At 45.9% G+C, this 27,238-nt stretch overlaps 1 protein-coding gene across 1 annotated transcript in view; it reads left to right on the top strand.

Moving 5' to 3' along the window:
- LOC124606517 (thioredoxin domain-containing protein 3 homolog) overlaps positions 1–27,238 on the top strand; it is a 155,977-nt gene that overhangs the window by 73,706 nt on the left and 55,033 nt on the right. Inside the window, exons 6-8 of the mRNA XM_047138501.1 lie at positions 5,012–5,108; positions 15,179–15,381; positions 17,565–17,684. Coding sequence (XP_046994457.1) covers positions 5,012–5,108; positions 15,179–15,381; positions 17,565–17,684 — 420 coding nt within the window. The remainder of the gene's footprint in view (positions 1–5,011; positions 5,109–15,178; positions 15,382–17,564; positions 17,685–27,238) is intronic.

The raw sequence follows: 27,238 nt of genomic DNA, 5'->3' as shown, positions 1-27,238 counted from the left end.
GGGCGTTTGAAAATTCGTGACGCTAGCTCAATGCTCGTCAATTGATTTAAATGTATTTCCCGGCTGACTCTTAATTCAATTACTGCCACGGGGGTGAAGAGAAAGAACACATCCTGGTGGTACCAGCATTATGCGTATTTAGATGTTCGATTAATCTGAATGGTTTGCAGTGTTCCAGCGATTCTATTCGAACTCTATGCTGATGTACCGACAAGGACCATTTTCGCAGATAAACATGCAAGTACGTCATGGATGTTCAGTTTCTCAATATAGTTCGTCGCACTCACACATTATATATCCGCTGTAAGAACAATTTCATGCATTTACATTTTTGGTGTCCCACAATATTGGTTGGCTAAATATTATGACGATACGTTGCATACAGCTTCCACAGATATTGTTTATCATGTAGTCAAGACTACGTAATGAAGCCAAAATCGTGGATAAAATTGAAATGTAGTTTGTTTATTAACACTTCCTTTTCACTAATGAAATATGAAATATGAATCGGGATTGGAGGTGATGATCCTATCCTTCTTTTTTAGTATTTTAGGTCCCCGTTAATTAATATCTGGTAGTTAATAAGCGAACTATTTTTATGATGGTGCGTTGTTTGTATCAGTTACCCCGCAACCGTCCAAGGATAAGATTCTATTAATGTTCCGCGCACACGCGTTTCACCATTTTATAAAATGCAGAATTACGTAAACTATAGCTTTCTGTTGGGCACAACTTTCGTGGGTTCCACAACCGTAATAGTTTCCCAAGAGTATTATTTCCAGCTAATACAAAGTTTGAATTATGTTGTCGGATTCATTTTCACTTCACCCGACAATAAACGTCTCTGATCACTTAGTCACACGTAATGTATTTTAAACGTGCTTGAAGAGTCTTTAAATAATCTCCTTAACGAATTTTGCAGTCGCGTACCACTTTTTCATCGACTAGCCCGATCGCGATAACTGAAGGTAGAGAGCTCAATAATGTGTTACATGTTTTTTTATATGTATTAAAAAACAAACGGGCTCCTATATCTTTCTGTCCCGCTTGGTCTTAGCTACTTTGCTTTTTATTACTTTCCATTATATTGCTTCTTAGTAATACTGAGCAGTTATTAAAGTTTCGTATTACTTTCCCCTTTTTAATTCTTCCCCGATTTCAATTAATATGATGCTAATTGACACGCCTGCCCGCAAAGTACCGTTATATGCTGTCATACGAAATCGCACCACAGACCACAACTCGTGGTGTGTCTAGCACGCAGATAAGTTGGTTGCTGGCCTCAAGTGGTTTCCTTCTAATCAACACACTGCCATCACTGGCACCGAGGCAGAACCAGCTTTCTTCAGAAATCACAACACACCTCCACCCTGCCCCCCAACGAGCTCACGCGTGATAGCACCGAAGTAGCGGTGCCATCTGTTGCTCAAATTGCTGCTGCAGATGCAGTATGTGGCGCCAGAGGCATACTCCGAATGCGATTGTCTTCCCTGTCGGTAGTGCCACGTGGTCGTCCGGAGCTGGTCTTCTTACGACAGTCCTTTCTCGTGTACACTGCTTCCAGCAATAGCGTACTGTGGCTACATTCCTGGTAAACCTTTCTACAGTATCGCAGAAGGAACATCCAGCTTGTCGTAGTCTTATTGCACCATATATTTCAAACTCAGTAAGTTGTTGGTAATGACATATTTGTTGCCTTAAAGGAATTCTTGACTAACATCAACTCACCACGTCCAAACCCGAAGGTAGATAACGCTCACGACCATTACAATGTGTATTCAAAGCACCTCTAACGTGCGTCTTCATAGTAGGGATACTAGCGCCCCTCTTTTGGGATTGGCGCGAGATATGAGTAGACATCATCTTTCATATACAGAAACACACCTACCAAGTTTCGATTATGTCACACAACTTCTTCTTGGTGCTGCGATTTTTTATAGTCAGTTTGTTAAGTCATGAGGGCGTCGCAAAACTTTTTTTACCAGTTAATACACTAATGATAGTAACAAAATAAAATTAATGCCGTTAGCGATAAACACAACAAAAAATTGGTGTCAAAGTTGTAGACGAAGTGAAGGAAATCTCCTCCCTTCGTAGCAAAATAAAGCAGGACGAACGAAGCAAGGATGACGCAAGAAACAAACGAGTAGAGGCAAACAGGGAGTTCCCGCCTGAGAGAAGTCTACTGGTTTCAAACATAGGACTTAATTTGAGGAAGAAATTTCCGAGAATATTCGCCTGGAGCACAGTTGAAACATCCCCTTGAAAAAATTATGAATGACTTTGCTGGTAAACTTCTACGTTATTTGATTTTTAAACATCTGAGCAAAACTCAACGTACTCAAACAGTTTTCTCTTTACTTATTCTGATCATCACTAAACTGACACACATATTTTAGCGCAAAGCAGTCTGACTTTTAATAATCCCTACAAAAGAATGGCCCTGACTATAACAATAACCTATACCTTTCATGAATCACTTGCCCCACAAAAATCTTCGTTACTCGAACTACTGCAATAAAGCGAGCGCCAATACTGCCAGCTAAATAAAAGATTCTAACTACTGAAGGCATTAACTACTGATAGGCATAGTTAGCAAATGAAAGATTTTAATAGAGAACAAACAATGTATTTACCTTAATAATATTCAAAAGTCATCATGTATATATATCAATTCATGACAACCATCTTACAAGTTTCCTTTTTCTGGCGATCACACGTCCAGATCTTCCGTTCATAGTAACCTCTCAAAATTCTGGCATCTCTCTCTCCACATCCACCACTGCTGGCGGCTCACCTCCAACTGCCCAACGCTACGCGCTGTTCACATCCATCTGCCCAACACTACAATAGCGAATATTACAACAATGAGTCCAGCCACCCACAGACTGAACACAGCGCAGTCAGCGATTTTCATACAGCGCGCTACGTGGCGTTACCAACATAAAAACCTAAACAGCCTACTTACACAGTATTGAATGATAGTGAATCGTAGACCTTGGGAAAACTGAAAAGGAAGAAAATGAAAGCGTTTGAAGTGTGGTGGTGTTGAAAGGTTTTGAAAAGTATGTGGATACGGGAAGAAGAGGTTCTCGAAAGAATCTGAGGGGAAAGGAATATTTGGTAAACACATAGTACACGAAGGGATGGGATGAGAGGAAATGTTTTAACATATAAGGGTATAACTTCCACGGTAGGAGAGGGCAAAAACTACCAGGTGATCAAAAAATCAGTAAAAATTTGAAAACTTAATAAAGCACGGAATAATGTAGATGGAGAGGTAAAAATTGACACACATGCTTGGAATGACAAGGGGTTTTATTAGAAAAAAAAACAAAGTTCACAAAATGTCCGACAGATAGCGCTGGACAGCAAAACGTCAGTGATTGCGCATGACAATCGAGTATAAAAGGATGTTGGCGTTACCTGAAATGCGCTTTCAGTGAAGCTGTATTATCAGAATGGGGAATGTGCTAGTTCAATGTTACGATCCTATCGTCATACGAAGGAGATTCGAACGGGTAAAGGTCTGTTGACAAATGCAGCTGTGGCGAGAATGATTTCGAAGTTCGAAGCCACGGGTTGTTTAGATGATAGACCCCGTAGTGGCCGACCGAGCACAAGGCGTAATGCTGCTGAGACAGTTCAGAAAGAAATGGAGACTGTAGCGGGTTCGTCTATGCACGGGGAAGTCAGCGCTCGTGCAGTCGCACGTCGCACCGGCATTCCATACCCTACTGTTTGGTTGGCACTTCGGCGTACCCTCCGATGCTATCCGTACAAAATCCATCGGCATCATGAACTGTTACCTGGCGATTTAGCGAAGCGGAGGGCATTTGCGGTGTGGGCGTTTCAAAGATGGCGGAAGATGACGATTGGTTGAGTAACGTGTTGTTGACCGATGAAGCTCATTTCACGCTCCGAGGATCTGTCAACGGCCACAACTGCAGAATTTGGGCTACCGAAAATCCTAGAACTGTCGTGGAAACTCCATTGCACGACGAGAAAGACACGGTATGGGTTGTATTTACCACATCTACCGTTATCGGGCCTTTTAACTTCGAGGAAATGCGTGATTCTGGTTTTGTATGTGCTAACGTGACGGGTGAGAGGTACGCCGATATGCTACATAATCGCATGATCCCCAGCCTGGCTGATAAACACCTGCTGGAACGTACGATGTTTATCCAGGATAGCGCTCCACCCCATATTGCTAGACGCGTGAAAGATCTCTTGCGCGCGTCGTTTGGTGATGATCGTGTGCTGAGCCGCCACTTTCGCCATGCTTGGCCTCCCAGGTCCCCAGACCTCAGTCCGTGCGATTATTGACTTTGGGGTTACCTGAAGTCGCAAGTGTATCGTGATCGACCGACATCTCTAGGTATGCTGAAAGACAACATCCGACGCCAATGCCTCACCATAATACCGGACATGCTTTACAGTGCTGTTCACAACATTATTCCTCGACTACAGCTATTGTTGCGGAATGATGGTGGACATATCGAGCATTTTCTGTAAAGAACATAATCTTTGCTTTGTCTTACTTTGTTATGCTAATTATTGCTATTCAGATCAGATGAACCGCCATCTGTCGAACATTTTTTGAAGTTTTGTATTTTTTGGTTCTAAACCCCATGTCATTCCAAGCATGTGTATCAATTTGTACCCCTCAATCTACATTATTCCGTGATTTATTCAGTTTTCAAATTTATACTGACTTTTTGATCACCCAGTATATAGGAAGACACAGACAGGAACATGTCTAACAAATGATCGAAGGCGTTGGGTGTAAGTGCTACTCTCAGATGAATAGATTGGCACAGGAGAGGAAGTCACGGCGGGGCTTGTCAAATCAGGCAGAGGACAAAGGTAATAATGATAAGGAGACATCAAGCGTTTGCTTAATGTCGTCCTATGGGTAAACTACACCAAATGTAAGCAATTTGTAGGCTAGCCTGTTGAAGGTGTGTGGTGAGGACGACGGTAATGGTGCGCCTGTGTCGGTTTGCAGCTGCCGTTTGACGAGCTGACGGAGGAGGAGCGGATCCGGCACGAGGCCCAGGAGAAGAAGCGCCTGGCTGCGCTCGCCAAGGAGCAGGCGGCTCAAGGTGAGTTCCGTCTGCCACGGACAGACCCTCCAGTAGCGTGGGGTCTCCAATGCTGCCATGCCCTTGTCAGCCTGGTATACACATTCGAATCTACATCTGCAGCTGGATCTACACTCCGCAAGTCAATGCGCGGAGTGTGGCATGGGAACGCAGGGTGTACAGTCCACGTTTCTTCCTTTTTCTGCCCCATTTCCTGCTGGTAGGTGAGATGAAACTGTCGGTATCCAGTGTGGGATCAGTACCAGATAGGGTTGATAGAAGAAATAGAGAAGATCCAACGGAGAGCAGCGCGCTTCGTTACAGGATCATTTAGTAATCGCGAAGGCGCTACGGAGATTATAGATAAACTCCAGTGGAAGACTCTGCAGGAGAGACGCTCAGTAGCTCGGTACGGGCTTTTGTCAAAGTTTCGAGAGCATACCTTCACCGAAGAGTCAAGCAGTATATTGCTCCCTCCTACGTATATCTCGCGAAGAGACCATGAGGATAAAATCAGAGAGATTAGAGCCCACACAGAGGCATACCGACAATCATTCTTTCCACGAACAATACGAGACTGGAATAGAAGGGAGAACCGATACAGGTACTCAAAGTACCCTCCGCCATACACCGTCAGGTGACTTGCGGAGTATGGATGTAGATGTACAAGTAGATGTATGGACCCTAATTTCTGTAAACATTTGTCCTGGTCAGTCCGCGAGATGTAAGTTGGAGAAAGTAGTGTTCCTTGACTCATGTAGCGACGTGGGCTCTTTGACATCCTTTTTGTAACGTTTCATACCGAATGTGTTGAGTATTTAAGTAATACTCTCACACTGACTAACCAAACCCGCGAAGAATCGCTCGCCTATCCTTACAATCTATATCAATAATGGAAATTCCTGGAGGGAATAATACGTAAGGCCGGCCGCGGTGGCCGAGCGGTTCTAGGCGCTTCAGTCTGGAACCGCGCGACTGCTAAGGTCGCAGGTTCGAATCCTGCCTCGGGCATGGAAGTTTGTGATGTCCTTAGGTTAGTTAGGTTTACGTAGTTCTAGGAGTTTTGCTATTTGGGGAGCAAAATAACTGATGATGGTCGAGGTAGAGAGGATATCAAATGTAGACTGGCAATGGCAAGGAAAGCGTTTCTGAAGAAGAGATATTTGTTAACATCGAGTATAGATTTAAGTGTCAGGAAGTCGTTTCTGAAAGTATTTGTATGGAGCGTAGCCATGTATGGAAGTGAAATGTGGACGATAACTAGTTTGGACAAGAAGAGAATAGAAGCTTTCGAAATGTGGTGCTACAGAAGAATGCTGAAGATTAGATGGGTAGATCATATAACTAATGAGGAGGTATTATATAGAATTAGGGAGAAGAGAAATTTGTGGCACAACTTGACTAGAAGAAGGGATTGGCTGGTAGAGCATGTTCTGAGCCATCAAGGGATCACCAGTTTAGTATTGGAAGGCAACGTGGGGGGTAATAGAGGGAGACCAAGAGATGAATACACTAAACAGATTCAGAAGGATGTAGGTTGCAGTAGGTACTGGGAGATGAAGAAGCTTGCACAGGATAGAGTAACATGGAGAGCTGCATCAAACCAGTCTCAGGACTGAAGACCACAACAACAACAAAGTTCTAGGGGACTAATGACCTCAGATGTTAAGTCTCATAGTGCTCAGAGCCATTTGAACCATTTTTGAATAATACGTAAAATAAAGGAAAGGCAACCCGTCCACCTCTAGCTGACTGATCCGTGGCGCATAGAAGCACAAAAACGGAAACAGTATTTACACTATCTTTCGAGATCTTGCATTTTATCTGGCAAAAATATCCACAACACACAAACATACACAACCGCTGCCTCGGCGAGACCAACTGTTGATCATCGGCTATTGAGAGCCTGCGAGGTGGAAGTGGGGAGACATTAGCGAAGGAAGCACGAGGCGAGGAGGCAGTGAGCATTTACTACCCTTTGAAAGACAGGGACGCACGTGGAAGCAGCCATGTTGTATATTAGCTATGCTGCAGTTACAATGCATCATTCTTCATGGGCATGGCAAATGGTTCAAATGGCTCTGAGCACTATGGGACTTAACATCTGTGGTCATCAGTCCCCTAGAACTTAGAACTACTTAAACCTAACTAACCTAAGGACATCATACACATCCATGCCCGAGGCAGGATTCGAACCTGCGACCGTAGCAGCAGCGCGGTTCCGTACTGAAGCGCCTAGAACCGCACGGCCACAACGGCCGGCGGCATGGCAAATAACCAACTGTGTAATCTCATCAATGGCCGTCACCAAAATGTGGCCAGCCGCAAACAGAACAATTCACTTGTAAAACATACTGCGCACCACGACACAAATGATTATAACAGCTGCTTGACTACACGAGCGATTTTGATACTCCTTTCCAGCACTAGTTTCTCTGAACTGTGCTTGTGGGAGTTGTCTCTCGAGCACATTCCGCACTCTCAAAACATCGCTGGCCTGCACTTCTGCTAGCCTGTTTCCCAATGCCTCGCCTTTTCTGTTCTGTCAAAATCACTCCTTTCCTCTTCACATTTACTGACTTCTCCCACCACTTTTCATTGTCCTCTCTCCCCTCAATGTGGGCCCTTTCTCTCTCTCTCCCTCACTCATTTTTTTCTTTTTCCAGCGGTCTTTGTTTCTCTCTTCCCTACCTGTCTCCCTTTTCTTCTCCATTTTCCTCTCCTTTCCATGCCTTCTTTCTCCTCCTCCCCCTCTTTCTCTCTTTACCTTTTTTTTGTTTTTTCTTCTACCCTCTGCACTTCTTTCGTCTGGTTGTGCACCCGCTGTCATCTATCGAAAGACCTGCCTCACACTACCGTTCTAAATCTCTCGTCCCTACGTGCGTCTTATTACTCCCCACCTTCATCTTATAGACAATTGCTGTCAATAACCGACAATCAAAAGTCAGTCTTGCCGCGAGTTTGTGCTTTTGCGTGTCTTTATTGCTGTGTGTGTGTGTGTGTATTTTTTCTAGAGAAAGTGCATGAGCTCGATAGCCAGTGTAAATGTTGTTTCCTTTTGTGTGTTTCTATTCACCACTCTTCAGCCAGCTGTAGGTGGGTGATTCCCTTTCCTTTATCTTACGTAGTATTACGTATTATCTTTACAATCTGTCCTATCCCTTCCTTTAATCGAACCTGATTCGGATCCTACACCGACAAACAGTATTCAAGTAAGTGCATTCTTTCGTGTGTGAATTAAATTTCCTCAGGACTCTTTCAAAAATGTGAATTCGACACCTGCCTTACCTGTGTCTACACTTATGTGGAGGTTCTACTTTAAATCACCCCAGACAGAAACTGCCAGATACTGGAAGAGTGTGACTGATTCCAGCGATCAATTGCCAATCATATAGTCAGACGATATCGCATCTTTTTGCCTAGCTACAAACATTGCGTTGCATTTATTTATGTTCTGCCTCAGCTGGGAATGTTTTCTCCATTCACTGTTCATATATCCTGAATACGCTTTGTTTAACCCTTCGATTAATGGCTTACACAGCCTCTGTCAGAAGCTTGTCTGGTCTTCCACCACACATACCGACACCTGCCCTGCGGCTGGGGGCAAGATCGATGGGACGACGTTAATAATTTCCATTCATCGTTGGGTCATTCTGCATGGCGTCGGCAGAACTTTTGATGTCCTAATACTTTCTTGGCAGCCATGAGGGGCTTGGGAATCATCGCCTGGCCGGAATTCACGCAGCTCGCATGGACCACGCTATGTTGATATAAACTGCAGGACTTGTTCAGGACAGTGTGACTCAAACGTGTGATTTTTATAGATGCTTGAAGATATTAGCAAGTAATTTCCTTGGATTTTGGGGGTTATGTATCTCCGAATATTTGGGAATAAGAGGCTTTGGTCATCTATAGGAAAATTTGGGTTCGTATCAGAATTTATTAACACAGCATGCAACAAGAAAATGCTGCCAAATTCCTAGGACATATTCCTCATATATTACAAAAGAAAATGCTTCATTGCACATTAAACTTTCATTACCAGGATGGTTATCAAATATGAAATGGTACTTATTGTGCATAAGCGGTATAGAAAAAACAATAGATGATTAAAGATTGCTACTCACCATATAGCGGAGACGTATATATATATATATATATATATATATATATATATATATATATATATATATATACTCCTGGAAATTGAAATAAGAACACCGTGAATTCATTGTCCCAGGAAGGGGAAACTTTATTGACACATTCCTGGGGTCAGTCAGATACATCACATGATCACACTGACAGAACCACAGGCACATAGACACAGGCAACAGAGCATGCACAATGTCGGCAGTAGTACTGTGTATATCCACCTTTCGCAGCAATGCAGGCTGCTATTCTCCCATGGAGACGATCGTAGAGATGCTGGATGTAGTCCTGTGGAACGGCTTGCCATGCCATTTCCACCTGGCGCCTCAGTTGGACCAGCGTTCGTGCTGGACGTGCAGACCGCGTGAGACGACGCTTCATCCGGTCCCAAACATGCTCAATGGGGGACAGATCCGGAGATCTTGCTGGCCAGGGTAGTTGACTTACACCTTCTAGAGCACGTTGGGTGGCACGGGATACATGCGGACGTGCATTGTCCTGTTGGAACAGCAAGTTCCCTTGCCGGTCTAGGAATGGTAGAACGATGGGTTCGATGACGGTTTGGATGTACCGTGCACTATTCAGTGTCCCCTCGACGATCACCAGTGGTGTACGGCCAGTGTAGGAGATCGCTCCCCACACCATGATGCCGGGTGTTGGCCCTGTGTGCCTCGGTCATATGCAGTCCTGATTGTGGCGCTCACCTGCACGGCGCCAAACACGCATACGACCATCATTGGCACCAAGGCAGAAGCGACTCTCATCGCTGAAGACGACACGTCTCCATTCGTCCCTCCATTCACGCCTGTCGCGACACCACTGGAGGCGGGCTGCACGATGTTGGGGCGTGAGCGGAAGACGGCCTAACGGTGTGCGGGACCGTAGCCCAGCTTCATGGAGACGGTTGCGAATGGTCCTCGCCGATACCCCAGGAGCAACAGTGTCCCTAATTTGCTGGGAAGTGGCGGTGCGGTCCCCTACGGGACTGCGTAGGATCCTACGGTCTTGGCGTGCATCCGTGCGTCGCTGCGGTCCGGTCCCAGGTCGACGGGCACGTGCACCTTCCGCCGACCACTGGCGACAACATCGATGTACTGTGGAGACCTCACGCCCCACGTGTTGAGCAATTCGGCGGTACGTCCACCCGGCCTCCCGCATGCCCACTATACGTCCTCGCTCAAAGTCCGTCAACTGCACATACGGTTCACGTCCACGCTGTCGCGGCATGCTACCAGTGTTAAAGACTGCGATTGAGCTCCGTATGCCACGGCAAACTGGCTGACACTGACGGCAGCGGTGCACAAATGCTGCGCAGCTAGCGCCATTCGACGGCCAACACCGCGGTTCCTGGTGTGTCCGCTGTGCCGTGCGTGTGATCATTGCTTGTACAGCCCTCTCGCAGTGTCCGGAGCAAGTATGGTGGGTCTGACACACCGGTGTCAATGTGTTCTTTTTTCCATTTCCAGGAGTGTATATATATATATATATATATATATATATATATATATATATATATATATACATATATATATTCATGCAAACAGAAGTCTCACATACACATGACCTCTGTCTCTGGCTCACGTGTTTACATGGAAACTGCATTGTTTAATAAATGATTAAATTTATAGCTGATTTGGATGTGTATATGTTGCGAAATTTAGTACACAAAAAATGACTCTAACGTGGCTGGCCATCGAATCGAACTGATCTTGAATGAGAGATAGTGGTACGTCATTTCATGCTGATTCAACTTCCTGCCAGAGTTCATTAGTCATAGTGACTGGCGAATGGTGGCGTGCCAGTCTCTCAGCAACCTCTTTTCATTGCGTAGTAGATCTACTGTCCGTGGCATAAGCCTCTATGTCGAGGTATGTCAGGGATACAGGCTCTCTAGGTCAGGGCAGCACAGACGGATGCGGTATTTCGTTATCTTGTTGAAAGATAGTGTCAGTGAGACCTCAGGGATAGGGCACAGCTACCACCCTTTACATGTTAGAATTGTAACGCCTGCTGTCCAGATTAGCGGCTATATGAACCATTGTATATCCAAGGACTCCTCATATTATCACGCCGGGTGTTGGATCCTTAGGACGATCATGCGTGCAGTCTATCATCGTTCGTTCTCTTCAGAGCCTCAATACACAGATACGTCCATTGTGCTGCTGCACACGAACCAGCACAGTCTGAAAAAGAGTAAGTGGTGCCACTCCGGTGTCCAGGGTTGTCGTTGGGCGCACCGTTGTCAGCACGCCTTTCTCTGTTGCCGCGTCAAGAAAAGCTGGTACAGTGGTCGCCGCGCTGGCAGTTCGTGGAGCAGCAGACTGCATCGCACTGTCTGTGTGGGTAGTTACTGCTGCAAATAAGGCTGACTCATACTACATGACGTATCTGTAATGTCCTCCATGGACGAGCAAGTATTATGTCTGTCCTCCCTGGCGCTACTCGCGTGGTGCCACTGGGATCCTACGTGGCATTGAATATGCCCCACTGACCCCACCGGTCACACTTTCCCGTGACAGCTGCTGAGTCCCAAGCAACATAAGCGAACATACTGCAGCACGATAAATGCACTTTGCATAGGCCATGATCCTACTGCTGTCGAATTCCGACATGTGCTGGTAGGCGTTCATTCTTCTTACATGGGGCAGCATCTTTTCACGAACAAGCAACATTTAAATACGATATCTAAATACGATCTCTAAAAGAGAAACGAACTAAACAATATTTCCATTATATATGGAATGTGTATGGCGTTACTTCTGTCTAATTTTGTTGTTGTACTCAAATGATAATCAATTGCGTATTCAAGCATGTTGTACACCTTTTTGACACCAGTTTGACTTTCGTTGCTTGCTGGCTTCTTGTTTCACGGTTCATAGTATATAAATGATTTGCACCACATTGGAGCAGAGCCAAACATCCTACCACATGAAAACCTTTTGTAAATGAAATGTTTAAAATGACGCCTGCTTACGTTTGGCTATGTTCAAGGTTGTTTAATAGAGCATCGTGCTTTACAACCAAGCTCAGCAGCCGAAAGTATAATGATGTCTTAGAGAATACTGTCTGATCTGCTAGAAGATGTGCCTTCGCCAGTGTGACAAAACATGTTCTTCATACTCGATTGATGTCCCCCTCATGTCATTGTTAATCTCTTCGGCTTCTAAAGAACACACCCCGTGACAGAGGAATATGAAAAGGGGGAGCAGTTCCTTGACTTCCACGTTTTTTAGACCGTGAGGCATTACGCTTCTATTAATGGGTTAAGTTGAAAGCTCTTGTGTATCGAACCATGGAACGAAACGGAAGTATTATTTGTGCCAGTACTGTACAAGGCTGCGAAACCAAGTGCAAGACCTCAAGGATACATCAGCACAGCTGGGATTCAATGCAACGCGGATTGATGCATATATCAAGGCCAACGAGGGTCATCAGGAACGCTTCATGCGCTATGGTGATACATTAGTTTCCTATGTGTTTCTCATGGTGTATTACGAAGGGTAATAGAAAAATTTTTCTAATATATAAACAAAACGTTTCCATACTTGTGTCTATGAACATATTTTCTTCTTGTGTGTGTTAGGAGTGTGTTCTGTTTAGCCGCATCTTTTTGTTACACCTTGTATGATACGCTTGTGTCTGTAAGCTTCATAACAGATATTTACGAAAAAAATTGCCGAGAAGTTGTTTTATTTAGACGATCGGTTTTGTTATCTGATTAATGTCATCTTCAGACCCCTATGCATTCCATGTACAGATAGTCAGATATATCGATACTTGCATAACCGGAGCCATCAGTATCTGGATTTCGTGAATTCGTTTGTGGAGTGTTTACTTCGCAGACTTGACAACATAACAGATACCTCTAAACTGCGATGATGGCATGGTGTTCTATTCTATCAGACGTTTGCTCACTTATTTCCTGGTGGCCCAAATACGTCGTTGTCTTATTGTCCGCATAATTTTGGTCGAGTAGAGAGCTGGAGTTAGCGGCGTACATGTTTGACTGTCTCACTTCAGGCCAACATCATGGGTTGCACCATTTCATAGAGTTCATAGAGAAAGAGAAAGAAGAAGACGGAGAGAGAGAGAGAGAGAGAGAGAGAGAGAGAGAGAGAGAGAGAGAGAGAGAGAGAGAGAAGAGAGGGAGGGAGGGAGGGAGGGAGGGAGGGAGGGAGGAAGAGACGGGGGCCGGAGGCAGGGAGATGCAGTGTCGTCTGTAAGACCCTAAAGGCTTGTTCACCTACCTAACAGGGACCGAATTCCTCCGCCATTCTTCCTGCTGCGCGATTGTTGTGTCAAGCGTGTCTCTAGATGACGCAGTTGAGTACTTGTAGAGAACAGTTTTTTTAGAGAAAAGAAACGGTGAAGTCCTGTAGCCTTCTGCTCCTCTATAGCACCAGGAAGGCCACCAAATTCACTGACGAACTGATGACATTCAATGGGGTCACGTGACCTGATTCCATACGATGCAGTTGACAGGTTTGGGATTTAGCTGAGAACATATGTGCAAAGTCTGGTGCCAGGATCTCTACAGAGACCCCTGTTCTCGCTTTTTCAGCCGAAGTTTGATGACGGAAACCTTTCCTAGCACCGACATTCGAACTAGCTACTGGCACAACGAAGAGCCAGACGGTAGTGACTTCAGCCATTGCCGCAGTATCTTCTACATTCGCTTACGGAATGGTGTCATAGAACATTGTTCATGCCGAGGCGTTGGAACGGGGCTCGCATTGAGGAGAAAGAAGTTCAGTTCCTGATAGGGATATGCAGAATCAGGTTTCTCGTGGTTTCCCTGTATCACTAAATGAAAATGCCAACACGGTTTCTTTGAAAAGGATGCCACCTTTCCTCCAGCACTCTGTCCGGTCCATGCTTTTGCTCCATTTCTAATGACGTCATCGTCAGCGAGGTGTAAAATCCATAATCTTCCCCTTCACCGACGGAGTAGTCGTCATGTAGACAACGGGAAGGTTCCTTTAACAATACTAAGATTCATACCTCCCTCATCCTAATCCAACCAAGCTGCGAGATTTCCTTACAAGTACTTGGTTCAAATGGCTCTAAGCACTATGGGACTTAACATCTCAGGCCATCAGTCCCTTAGAACTTAGAACTACTTAAACCTAACTAACCTAAGGACATCACACACATCCATTCCCGAGGCAGGATTCGAACCTGCGACCATAGCACCAGCGCGGTTCCGGACTGAGCGCCTAGAACCGTACTAAGCAATCTTACTTTTCCTCGTGCATCACCACACAATAGCCAGCAGCCTTGACACATTGGATACACAAGTTCTCGTCTGATCACTGAAGTTAAGCAATGTTGGGTCCAGTTAGTATTTGAATCAGTGACCACCTGGGAGCCCTGGGTGCCATTGGCTCAGGGACAGGAAAATCGCTGTAGTGCCAATCAGCTGAAAGACTTGCACCAGATTGTGGAGCTGTACAACATTAGTATTACCACAGATTAGATTCATTGCAGCTCATATAAAAGCAATTAATCAGTCAGTCATCCACGCTGAAACGAAATTTACAGTGATAAGTGGAATAAAGACACTGACTTAGAGGTAGATATGAAGGGCTTATTTCAATAGTGGTACAAGTCCACATTACCTTCACTTTTCTGTCTATAATGCTTCTGAAATTAATGAGCTAAACAAACATAAAGAAAGGTTCATCTCTAGCAAGACGCCATATGCTTGAATATTTCTGGTATCTCAACGGCAGATTTTTCAGCGCTCATTTAACTTTAGAACCCTGTATTTCAATATGAACAAAAATGGACGTGTGCCACTATTGAAATAAGTCCTTCGTGTGTTCTACGATAAGTAGGAACTTCCTTAAACCTCTACTAGGAATTTTGGCTCTTCGCTAAAGAGTACCATAGAATGGATTTGGAAGGAAGGTCGCAGTTTGTGTGGGTGTATGTGTGTGCAGAACAGGCTAGAAGGCGGGAGGAGCGCCGGAGGATGCGCTCGCTGAAGGAGCTGCTGCGCGCCGTGGGTCTGGTGGTGTACCTGCAGGCAGCAGACCCCGAGGCCTGCGAGCCCCGGGCGGATGTTCTGCGCAACCTGGAGGAGGCGGGCCTCCAGCCCAAGGAGCAGCTCTCCCTGGAGGTGCCCGCCGAGATCGCCGAGAAGGTAACCACGTATCCAATCCAGATAACTGCAGGGACAGGGCTTCAGTCCAGGAAGATAGTCCAGAGGTCACCGACAAGGTAACTATCAACTACTCAGTTTTTTTACCCGAAGTTGATACTGATTGGAGGTGGCAGAACTACTGCCAAGGGAGCATTTATTGATGGAGATGCCTGTACCGGTCTGCAAGAAATTAACCACTAACCAGTCACGGGCTCTACGCAAAGTAGATATCGTCAAGAAAAGGTGGAGCTCCATCCCAGGAAGCAGCGCATGTTCACTTCCGTTACATATCGAATATTATCGCATTTGATCTTGTCGTTAATTGTAATAAGCAAAGATTAATGTGTCCCACACTACGCGAAAGCAGATAGAACACTGGCTTCGCCAATGTGCAAAAATACTGAGAGCATAAAATGCCGTGGCCAAAACTGTATACAACATGGAAAACAGTGTCTGTTGAGGAGAGGATCTAAGCAGAGATTGTAGGAGACTTCTAAGCAAGATATTAAGGTCGCTGGATTTCGCCCAGTAAACACTTGCTTGCGCAGTTGGTGTTTCAAAATCTGAAGAAGCAAGTCCCTTCGTTTAAACGAGGCTGATACAGAATTTTGTGATGTACTGACGGTAGCAGAGCCAGGATGGGGAAGGTGTAGGCACATTTATTTAGTCCAAGCCTTGTTGACACAAATTTATCATTTAACGATAATTGGTTATACATCCAACTTAATACAATTAACAGTTTAAAGGAAATTGTAGCAATAAAATTGTTTTTAAAACATTCTCTGGAAGTACATATAGCCCCACTCTGAAACATTACATAAAGGTACTGTTAGTAAAAGGTATATTATATCGTACAATAGTGCAACATGTACAAATATTAACAATTACACCAGAAAAATATTGAACTTGTGATTTGTACTACATGTAAATCAAACTTAAAAAAAAATCCAATTTGGCAAGAGTGCAACAAATTCCTTTTCTTGTTTTTTTTTTTTTTTTTTTTTTTTTTTTTTTTTTTTTTTTTTTTTTTTTTTTACCTCCTGATTTCACTTAAGCTTACGTAAACCCTACACAAATGTCAATGTCATGTGACATTAGTTCACCTTTCGTGACAAATACACAAAATTTCTTAATTATTTTATATCAGTTAAGTAAGCTACAAGACAGAAATAACATTAACGACTGGTGACACGAGTAAACACTGTCAAGTTTTCAATTTCACCACGGTTGTGTTAACTAGCAAATTTTCATTTAAATACTCCTCCCACGTGTTCCAAAATCAGTTCAGTCAGTCTCGAGAAGAAACACAACTTAATACACAAATATGGCAATATCAAGAAATAGATGGGTTTATCCCAGGCAATATTAGTAGAATTAGGAAATTTGCAATTTAAACGCACCAATTTTAACAAAGTCTAATGTAATAATAATTTGGACAGAACTTTCATAAAATGATCGATGATAGTGGATACCGTGCCACACACTATGAAACAAATTAAGAATTATTCACAGTAGACACCTGGCACATGATGATATTCTCTGAAGTATTTCAAATCACAAAATGTTGGCTACAAGTATCAACCCCATAATAACGTAATGGTCATGAAATATAATAAAGTAGATGAAAATTTCGGCCTTAGCCAGGTGACGAGAACCACACCAATGCAGTTTCCTGTTACACTCGAGTGCTAGACCCAACAAACAACTGCTGGTCATGGAGAACCACGCTAAGCAAGCGAGCATTCCGTCCTCCCCACGTGCTCGCAAACAGCCACACTCATCGCAGTCCTTAATCGGCAGGCACCAGTTGACTCCCCGCCGCTGCCGTCCTGTCTCCATATACCGACCGAGCCGTCCTCCCAAAAACTGTTGCTTCGCGCACCAGCGCCACCAGCGCACAGCGACCACGCTCCCTATCGCTGCGTCGAAAACAAGTGAAATAATCTCGCGGGTAAACCAAATATGCTGATCCGTGACACGGCTCAAATTTGTACAGTGAGATTCAGCAAACATGATACAGCCTGCAATTGGTGGCCGAGTCTACACATTGTCGATCCGGACCAGAAGCGAGTGCTCTCACCAGACCGTGAACGATTCCAGGGCTTCACAGGTTCTTAGCATTGCGGGGGCCAAGCGTACAACCCGAGCCTCTTAAACTTCCTTGAAATATTTTGGTCTTTCAGCTGGGGGATGAAGTTCCCACCACCATCCTGCTGGCAGTTGTCGCATGTGCCCAGAATACGCTGACCAGACCCAGGATTGGCGCAGCACAGCTTTCTGCTCCTCATCCGTCCACCACAGAGGTATATCAGTCCCGGAACACCAGAGAAGCTTGAACTAGTGGTGGGGTCAGTTGCAGACGTTTATCCTTCTAACACGAGGCATACCACAATCTTCTCACAACCAACCATCATTTAGACGCCATTTCTGTATGAGGAACTTGCTTCATAGTAGCTCCTGATATACAGAATCTAGGTGGTGTTACTTCTATTTACATTTTGTAATCGTCCGCCCCCCGTAGCTCAGTGGTCAGCCCGACAGAATGTCAATCTTAAGGTCCCTGGTTCGAGTCCCGGCTGGGTAGGAGAGTTTTCTCCTCTCAGGGACTGGGTGTTGTGCTGTCCTAATCATCATCATTTCATCCCCATCGACGCGCAAGTCGCCGAAGTGGCGTCAAATCGAAAGACTTGCACCTGGCGAACGGTCTACCCGAAGGGAGGCCCTAGTCACACGACGTTTACATTTTTATTTTGAAATCGCACTGAAATGCTAATCCTTTATATAAGTGAAAGTCAAATGAAAACGTGATGGAAAAATTAAGTAAACTGCCAGACAACAGGGTCAGTGCCATCACGGAAAAATGTTTGCAGTTGCTCACCGAACTACGATTGCACCCAGTCGGGTTCCGCTTCTTCCGAAGCAAATCGAAGGCTGCGAATGGCTTTATTCAGGGCTCAAAAAATATGGAACTCTCGTGAGGAGAGATCGGGACTGTATGGAGGGTGCGTAAGAGTTTCCCAGCGAAACTTCTACTACAGAGTAGTCGAAACAATAGTCAAGCCAGATCCGGGAAAGTCAGAATGACCTTTCTCTTAGACTGCAAGGACCTACTGCTTTTTGACTTTTCGGAACACGGCGTCACAATTATTAACGCGCAGCGGTACGTGGACGCTTCGCAAAAACTGAATCTCACCGTAAGTCCAAACGCCGAGGAACGTTGATGGACGGCACCATTCTGTTGCAGGAAAATGCCCTCCGACATGTTGCCAAGATTGTTTAGACTTCGCTGCAGTAGTTTCGCTGGGGAGTCTTTATACATCCTTCATTAAGTACTGATCTCTCTCCATGCAATTTCCATGTTTTTGTAGCCCTGAAGGAAGACATTTGTGGCCGCCGATTTACGTACACGCCTGGGTACAATCTTGGTTCGCCGGCCGCGGTGACCGAGCAGTTCTAGGCACTGCAGTCCGGAACCCCGCGACTACTACAGTCGCAGGTTCGAATCCTGCCTCGGGTATGAATGTGTGTCATGTCCTTAGGTTAGTTAGGTTTAAGTAGTTATAAGTTCTAGGGGACTGATGACCTCAAATGTTAAGTCCTATAGGGTTCAGAGCCATTTGAACAATCTTGGTTCTGTAGGCAATTGCAAACATTTTTCCGTGAAGGCAGATGATGGTTCAGATGGCTCTGAGCACTATGGGACTTAACATCTATGGTCATCAGTCCCCTAGAACTTAGAACTACTTAAACCTAACTAACCTAAGGACATCACACAACACCCAGTCATCACGAGGCAGAGAAAATCCCTGACCCCGCCGGGAATCGAACCCGGGAGCCCGGGCGCGGGAAGCGAGAACGCTACCGCACGACCACGAGCTGCGGACCCGTGAAGGCAATCACCGACTTGTCTCACAGTGGGTCAACGTATCAACAGTTAAGGCGATTGCTTTTGAAATAACAAACAGTTTATACTTACTTTTTTTCACTCTGTCTCGTTTCATGTGATTGTCTCTCATATATCGAAATATGTAATATGTTTAAGACAAATTGACTTTTGCTGCAGACTGTCTTCATGGTGTTGCAATTTTAATGGGCAGCATTACTCGGGTGCAAGAAGGAAAGAAATGTAAAAGAAGCAGTTCTACATTGACAAGGATGTTTTTGAATGAAGCTAGACCTTGGGTTAGAAACGTTCATGAAAGAAGTCGTTGGCTGGTTGATTTATGCTTCAGCTTTTATTTGACCGACTTACTCTTTACGTTACGCCTCTGGTATCACATATAATGTGTCTTTCATTCTATTCTGGTCTAGCTGCCAGCTTAACACAGAAGCTGGGCAGCTACATGAGCTGTAGCCATTGTCAGGTATGTTGCTGCTTCGAAGATGTAGGACGGGCGTTAGCTTGTTCGTCGTTTTATTCAGATGAGTGAGTGTCTAGAAATAGGCGTCTGGATCAGAGGTAGACCAGTGAAACCACTAGATGCAGTCCACAGAGCTATCACTGTTTCGGTCAAGATGCACGACACACAACAACCACGGTTTTTTTGGTGCTTTTTATACAAGTAAATACATTTCATAAATACATTTCACAACCACGCTTCCACACACGGCAGCAACACTTTTCTTTGTCTCTGCCAACGGAGCCGACATGGTCCCCATTTCCTTCATCATTGTATTATGTGGGCAAGTTTCGTCGCCTGTATTAAACACTTGCAATAATTATGAAAATCGTTGTGCTTCAGCTCCTCCTCATCGATGACATTCGACCCAGCAATACCTAAATGGTTCGAACCGCTCCGTTATCCATGTTTATTTTATGGTTACCAATGTACTAGCGTGGCTCAAATTTTTTCGCGATTTCATCGACTTTCCCGAGGCTTTGTTGGGGAGACTAAGGTATTTTATCCTTGACACCAAATTTCGAGACAGTCTTCAATCAGCTTTACAGCTTATGTACTGATAGTGCAACATGTAGCCGCGCGGTCTAGGGCGTCTTGTCACGGTTCGCGCGGCTTCCCCCGTCGGAGGTTCGAATCCTCCCTCGGGCATGGGTGTGTGTGTGTCGTCCTTAGCGTAAGTTAGTTTAAGTTGGATTAAGTAGTGTGTAAGCTTAGGGACCGATGACCTCAGTAGTTTGGTCCCATGAGACGTTACCACAAATTTCCGCAATATATTCAACAACATGACAAATGGTTTGTGGTACCGTGAATCATATTCATCTCTTTCTTTTACCAAATTTCAGAAGATATCGATTTCATTCTGCGTCTTTGCTCAGATTCGAGATACGTAAGCTGTTATTACACTGTGATTAGTGAAGACCTGATCAAAATAATATATTAATTATTATACAATCGCAAGGATGTCTACTGCAGAATACAGACAGATATTCTCTCCAGCCCTTGAAGTTGCATTTTCTGTACACGTAATTTATCTCTTGTGCATATCTATAAAAGTGCATGTTTATTGTTCTTAAATAAAATCAACAGTTTAACACATGCATTAAATAACAATACATGTTTCATTTTAAGCTAGGTTCTTACAGTGTTAGTAGTAAAAAAAATTATAGTGGATTCTAACTTTTTTTAATTCAAAACATTATAAGGTATGAAGTAGGAAACATGTGGGTTCACGAAGTATTCAGATTTTTCAGCTAAAAAGACTGCCGACTCCTGGTCTAGATAACTGACATCTCTTCTTTTTACTTCTCTATCGTTTCGTTTCTTCTTTTATCAGTTAAACGACTGACTGAACCATATTTTGCACCCATGTGTTATGTGGAACTGTATGAGCGCCGCGACTATCTTAAGAATTCTGTAAACGGCACGCTTGCTGCTTCAGTCACGTTTTAATATAAATATTTAGTTCGGCAAGGTGCAGTTCCACAGCATGCTTGCGACATTAGGTGTCGATCTGCTAGTTATTCACTATTTTGTCTAATTACATTTGCCTTAAGGGAGACGTTGTGTTGTTGCTGAGTATGCCACTGATGCTAAATGGCATACTGCATTGGTTCTATGCATAAAATTTACCATGAGCAAGAATAAAATATTTTGTAGTTTTATTCTTATATTAAGTAAAATAAACTTTAACTTATTTCTGAAGAGAATATATATTCTATGTCTGCAACCAAAGCAATAGGCCACCAAGAGCGTTACACGCACTAATCATCCAGAACATTATGACAAGTTACATAATAGCCGGTATGTCAATTTCTGACAAGGATAACAGGGGCGACACGTTGTGGCATGGAAGCAGTGAGGCCTTGGCAGGTCACTGGAGTGAGTTGGCAGCACATCTGCACACATGTCACCTAATTCCGCAGAAGGGGCCGATGAGCTCTGGCGCCACTTTCAATTGCATCCCAGATGTGTTCGATCGGGTTCAGACTTGGTGAGTGGGAGGCCAGCACATCGACTGGAACTCGCCACTGTTTTACTCGAATCATTCCATTACACTCGGCCGGCCGGAGTGACCGTGCGGTTCTAGGCGCTACAGTCTGGAACAGCGTGAGCGCTACGGTCGCAGGTTCGAATCCTGCCTCGGGCATGGATGTGTGTGATGTCCTTAGCTTAGTCAGGTTTAAGTAGTTCTAAGTTCTAGTGGACTAATGACCTCAGATGTTAAGTCCCATAGTGCTCAGAGCCATTTGAACCATTTTGAACCATTACACTCATGGCTTTGTGACATGGAGCATTATATTGTTGAAAAATGCCACTGCCGTCGGGAAACGTGATTGTCATGAAGGGGTATACGTGGTCTACAACCGTGAGGTCCGGGTTCGAATACCTGTCCGCGACAAACTTTCATTGCCGTCATTCCGTTCTACAGCCGATGCTTGTCCATATTTGCATGTCCGAAGGAACAGGTACTGCGGCGACTACAGACGTTATGAAATACATCCAATACATTCACAGTCGCGAATATGGATAACCATCAGTTGTAGAGTGCAATGACGACAATAGAAATTTGTGCCGCACCGGAACTCGAACCCGGATGTCCCGCTAATCGCTGGCGGCCACCTGACCATTTGGCTACCCGAGCACGACTCACGGCCAGACCGAAACATCCACATGCCATCAACCATGCGTCTACTACCTGTACTCGTACAGGAGAGACAATTGTATCGTAATTCGGAATAACATAGGCACTGCAATATCGTATTTATCTCCTGACTGTGGGCATGCGACTTTTAAATAAAACGCCTCCACTGTACGGGAATATACGCAATGGATGTACGAGTACAGGTAGTAGACGCATGGTTGACGACTTACGGAAGTCTGGGTCTGGTCGTGAGAAACACGTTTGAGTCGTCTTTGTTTTCACACAGCCAGACTCGCGGTCTTAACAAACTGTATACGTTCTTGCAACTTTCATACTGTCGAATAGTCCAGATTCTATTGTAGTTAATTCTTTCTAAATTACATACACCATGAGTGGTAATTGCGGGAACTGTCATAGGGTTGTGAGTATGGGGATTTGTTGTTGCCAGTCTTCTAGGAAACATTTTCACAGGGATGGGAGGGGGCGGGGGAATGTGCGCACAATACTGGATAAACTGAAGAGGCTGTCTCCTGGAACTGCAGACTGTGGAGGAGGAACATTCTGATACAAGATCAGGAAAGAAAATTTGTGCTCTTCAGGCGCAGTTGGCTTAAGCGAAGAAGGAACTGATGCAGACGAAGGGAAACAGAGGGGAGAAGGGTGATTGGGAACTGATAGTTGGTAGGAAGGCAGCGACAAAGTGAAATCGACCTGATAGTTTCATCATAAACACTGCAAAGAGGTATCAGTCACTGCCAGAGGTAAGGTCGAGAAGAGTTTCAGGTACTGCTAGAAGCATAAAATGTGCACCACTCTATAATCTCGATCAGGAAGCCTACGAGTGTACAGAATATTGGGGAGAAAAAAGTGCTCCTGGTAGCAAACAGCCGTTCATTCAGTCTGTATCACAGTAGTTGCCCATTTGTTTTGTTTTGAACACAACGGTCCGTTCGATCAGTAAGCGTGTTCAAATACACTCCTGGAAATTGAAATAAGAACACCGTCAATTCATTGTCCCAGGGAGGGGAAACTTTATTGACACATTCCTGGGGTCAGATACATCACATGATCACACTGACAGAACCACAGGCACATAGACACAGGCAACAGAGCATGCACAATGTCGGCTCTAGTACAGTCTATATCCACCTTTCGCAGCAATGCAGGCTGCTGTTCTCCCATGGAGACGATCGTAGAGATGCTGGATGTAGTCCTGTGGAACGGCTTGCCATGCCATTTCCACCTGGCGCCTCAGTTGGACCAGCGTTCGTGCTGGACGTGCAGACCGCGTGAGACGACGCTTCATCCAGTCCCAAACATGCTCAATGGGGGACAGATCCGGAGATCTTGCTGGCCAGGGTAGTTGACTTACACCTTCTAGAGCATGTTGGGTGGCACGGGATACATACGGACGTGCATTGTCCTGTTGGAACAGCAAGTTCCCTTGCCGGTCTAGGAATGGTAGAACGATGGGTTCGATGACGGTTTGGATGTACCGTGCACTATTCAGTGTCCCCTCGACGATCACCAGTGGTGTACGGCCAGTGTAGGAGATCGCTCCCCACACCATGATGCCGGGTGTTGGCCCTGTGTGCCTCGGTCGTATGCAGTCCTGATTGTGGCGCTCACCTGCACGGCGCCAAACACGCATACGACCATCATTGGCACCAAGGCAGAAGCGACTCTCATCGCTGAAGACGACACGTCTCCATTCGTCCCTCCATTCACGCCTGTCGCGACACCACTGGAGGCGGGCTGCACGATGTTGGGGCGTGAGCGGAAGACGGCCTAACGGTGTGCGGGACCGTAGCCCAACTTCATGGAGACGGTTGCGAATGGTCCTCGCCGATACCCCAGGAGCAACAGTGTCCCTAATTTGCTGGGAAGTGGCGGTGCGGTCCCCTACGGCACTGCGTAGGATCCTACGGTCTTGGCGTGCATCCGTGCGTCGCTGCGGTCCGGTCCCAGGTCGACGGGCACGTGCACCTTCCGCCGACCACTGGCGACAACATCGATGTACTGTGGAGACCTCACGCCCCACGTGTTGAGCAATTCGGCGGTACGTCCACCCGGCCTCCCGCATGCCCACTATACGCCCTCGCTCAAAGTCCGTCAACTGCACATACGGTTCACGTCCACGCTGTCGCGGCATGCTACCAGTGTTAAAGACTGCGATGGAGCTCCGTATGCCACGGCAAACTGGCTGACACTGACGGCGGCGGTGCACAAATGCTGCGTAGCTAGCGCCATTCGACGGCCAACAACGCGGTTCCTGGTGTGTCCGCTGTGCCGTGCGTGTGATCATTGCTTGTACAGCCCTCTCGCAGTGTCCGGAGCAAGTATGGTGGGTCTGACACACCGGTGTCAATGTGTTCTTTTTTCCATTTCCAGGAGTGTAGTTCAAATGGCTCTGAGCACTATGGGACTTAACATCTGTGGTCATCACTCCCCTAGAGCTTAGAACTACTTAAACCTAACTAACCTAAGGACATCATATACATCCATGCCCGAGGCAGGATTGGAACCTGCGACCGTAGCGGTCGTACGGTTCCAGACTGAAGCGCCTAGAACCGCTCGGCCACACCGGCCGGCAGTACGCGAGTCAATCAGGCTTCGACTCTCGGCTGGTATACGAGTACAACTACTGAGTGGCAAGTTAAGTGTTTATCTTTTTCTGCGTTTTCCTCGTGGTATATTTACAAATTTCGTGCGTGGTATTCTGTTTAAGAGGTTCAGTCTTGCGTTTTTGTAAGGCTGAATTCATTCACTCCGTAGCGCAATAGTTGCCTACTGAACAGGCAGCCACAGAGCTCATTAATGCATCAGCGGCCTATGGTGACACATCAGGAGGGTCTCAAGTTGCATATCTAGGATTCCGTCTGCTTTTATAGTTTACTTCTTCAGTTACTCTTGCTAGGATGGTTAGAAGGCGTGCACGCTGTGTGCGTATGCAGGAGGTGATGGCTACAGGTCGCGAATAGCTGACTGTGTTTTTGGCTACGGTCATCAGCATCAGGCTGCTACTTCGGGGAGTAGCCGTGGCGGAGAATCTGGCTCGTGACATGGAACAGCTCAGGTGTCCTCGTTTTGTCCACGGACTCCGCTTCCGAGGCACCTCCTACTGGATCCACCCGGGATGAGTAGCGGAAGGTAACTCGTTTGCATCGTTTGAGGCGGAGGGCCAACGTGGAGGCTGGCCGCCTGGTCTCGCCTGTTTACCCTGTGAGAGGACACGTGGCCGTCCCTTCAACAGAGTCCGAGCAGGCACACGGGGAGAGTGGTTTACTAGTTATCGGGATCTCTCACAGTAAGCGTGTTCTGGAGCACCTTAGCCAGATATTGTTCAGGAGTGGAAAGAAAGCCAATGTGCACTCGGTATGTCTGCTGTTGGGCCTCATCCGAGATTTGGAGGCTGTCTGCGGCTATAGACCGTGCAGGGTGCAGTCATCTACAAGATGTGCCTCACGTCGGCACCAACGACGCCTGTCGTATGCGTTCTTAGGCCACCCTCAATTCATACACGCAGCTGGCCTCTCTTGCACGTTGCAAAGTAGGGCTCCCAATTTGTAGCATTGTTCCCAGAGTGGATCATGGTCCTTTGATTTGGAGCCGAGTGGAGGGTCTCAACCAAAGGCTCCGACGACTCGGCGACTGTCATGGCTGCGGACTCCTAGACCTGCGTTATCGTGTGGGCATTTGTAGGACTTCCCTTAATAGGTCAGGGGTATACAACACAGAGGAAGCAGTTACTCGGGTAGCGGAGTACTTTTGAAGTGCAGTGGAGGTATATTAAACTAGACGGTAATTAGAGGTGCTCTGATGAACATTCGCCTGTCGACATGCAGCAAGGTAAGTCCGACGGCGTTCAGAGCATAGACACTTCGACTGTCAAAATTTTATCAGTAAACTGGAAAAGCGGGCCCGCCCAGTTGGCCGTGCGGTCTAATGCACGGCTCTCCGGGCGGGAAGGAGCGCCTGGTCCCCGGCACGAATCCGCCCGGCGGATTTGTGTCGAGGTCCGGTGAACCGGCCAGTCTGTGGATGTTTTTTAGGCGGTTTTCCATCTGCCTCGGCGAATGCGGGCTGGTTCCCCTCATTCCGCCTCAGTTACACTATGTCGGCGATTGCGCAAACAAGTTCTCCACGTACTCGTACACCACCATTACTCTACCACACAAATATAGGGGTTACACTTGTCTGGTGTGAGACGTTCCCTAGGGGGTCCACCGGGGCCGAACCGCACGATAACCCTGGGTTCGGTGTGGGGCGGCGGAGATGTGAAGCGGACTGCGGTAGTCGTCGTGGGGTTGTGGACCACTGCGGCTGCGTCGGGGACGGAGCCTCTCCGTCGTTTCTAGGTCCCCGGTTAACATACAATACATTAAAAACTGTAGAAGTATGCGTAATAATGTTCCCGAATCTAACGTCCTCCAGGAAAGTTCTTGCGCTCATATTATTCTTTGGGCCGAGAGCTGTCTGAAAGCCAAAGTGGAAAGCTCCGAGATATTTAGTGAGTCGTGGAACTTAGAGGCCATTGCAGCTGACAAACATATTGTCTCTATTGAGGTCGAAGTGAGTGTGACAGTGAAGTTATCTGGTCGTATACAACAGATATAGGTGAGACAGAGTTAATTGGTGGATGTTTTTACCGGTCACCCGATTCCATTATGACAGTTCTAGAGTCGTTCAAAGAATGTCTACGGTCGGTAGTGCGTAAATTCCCAGATCATGCAGTAGTAGTTGGTGGCGACTTAAGCCTAGCGAGTATAGACTGGGATGTCTATGGATTCAATGCGGAGGGTACAGAGAGACAGTA

The sequence above is a fragment of the Schistocerca americana genome, chromosome 3 (assembly GCF_021461395.2).
Source record: "Schistocerca americana isolate TAMUIC-IGC-003095 chromosome 3, iqSchAmer2.1, whole genome shotgun sequence".
In the NCBI taxonomy this organism is placed as follows: Eukaryota; Metazoa; Arthropoda; class Insecta; order Orthoptera; family Acrididae; genus Schistocerca; species Schistocerca americana.
Note: the sequence above shows the minus strand (reverse complement) of the source record. Positions and strands in the feature narration are given on the sequence as shown.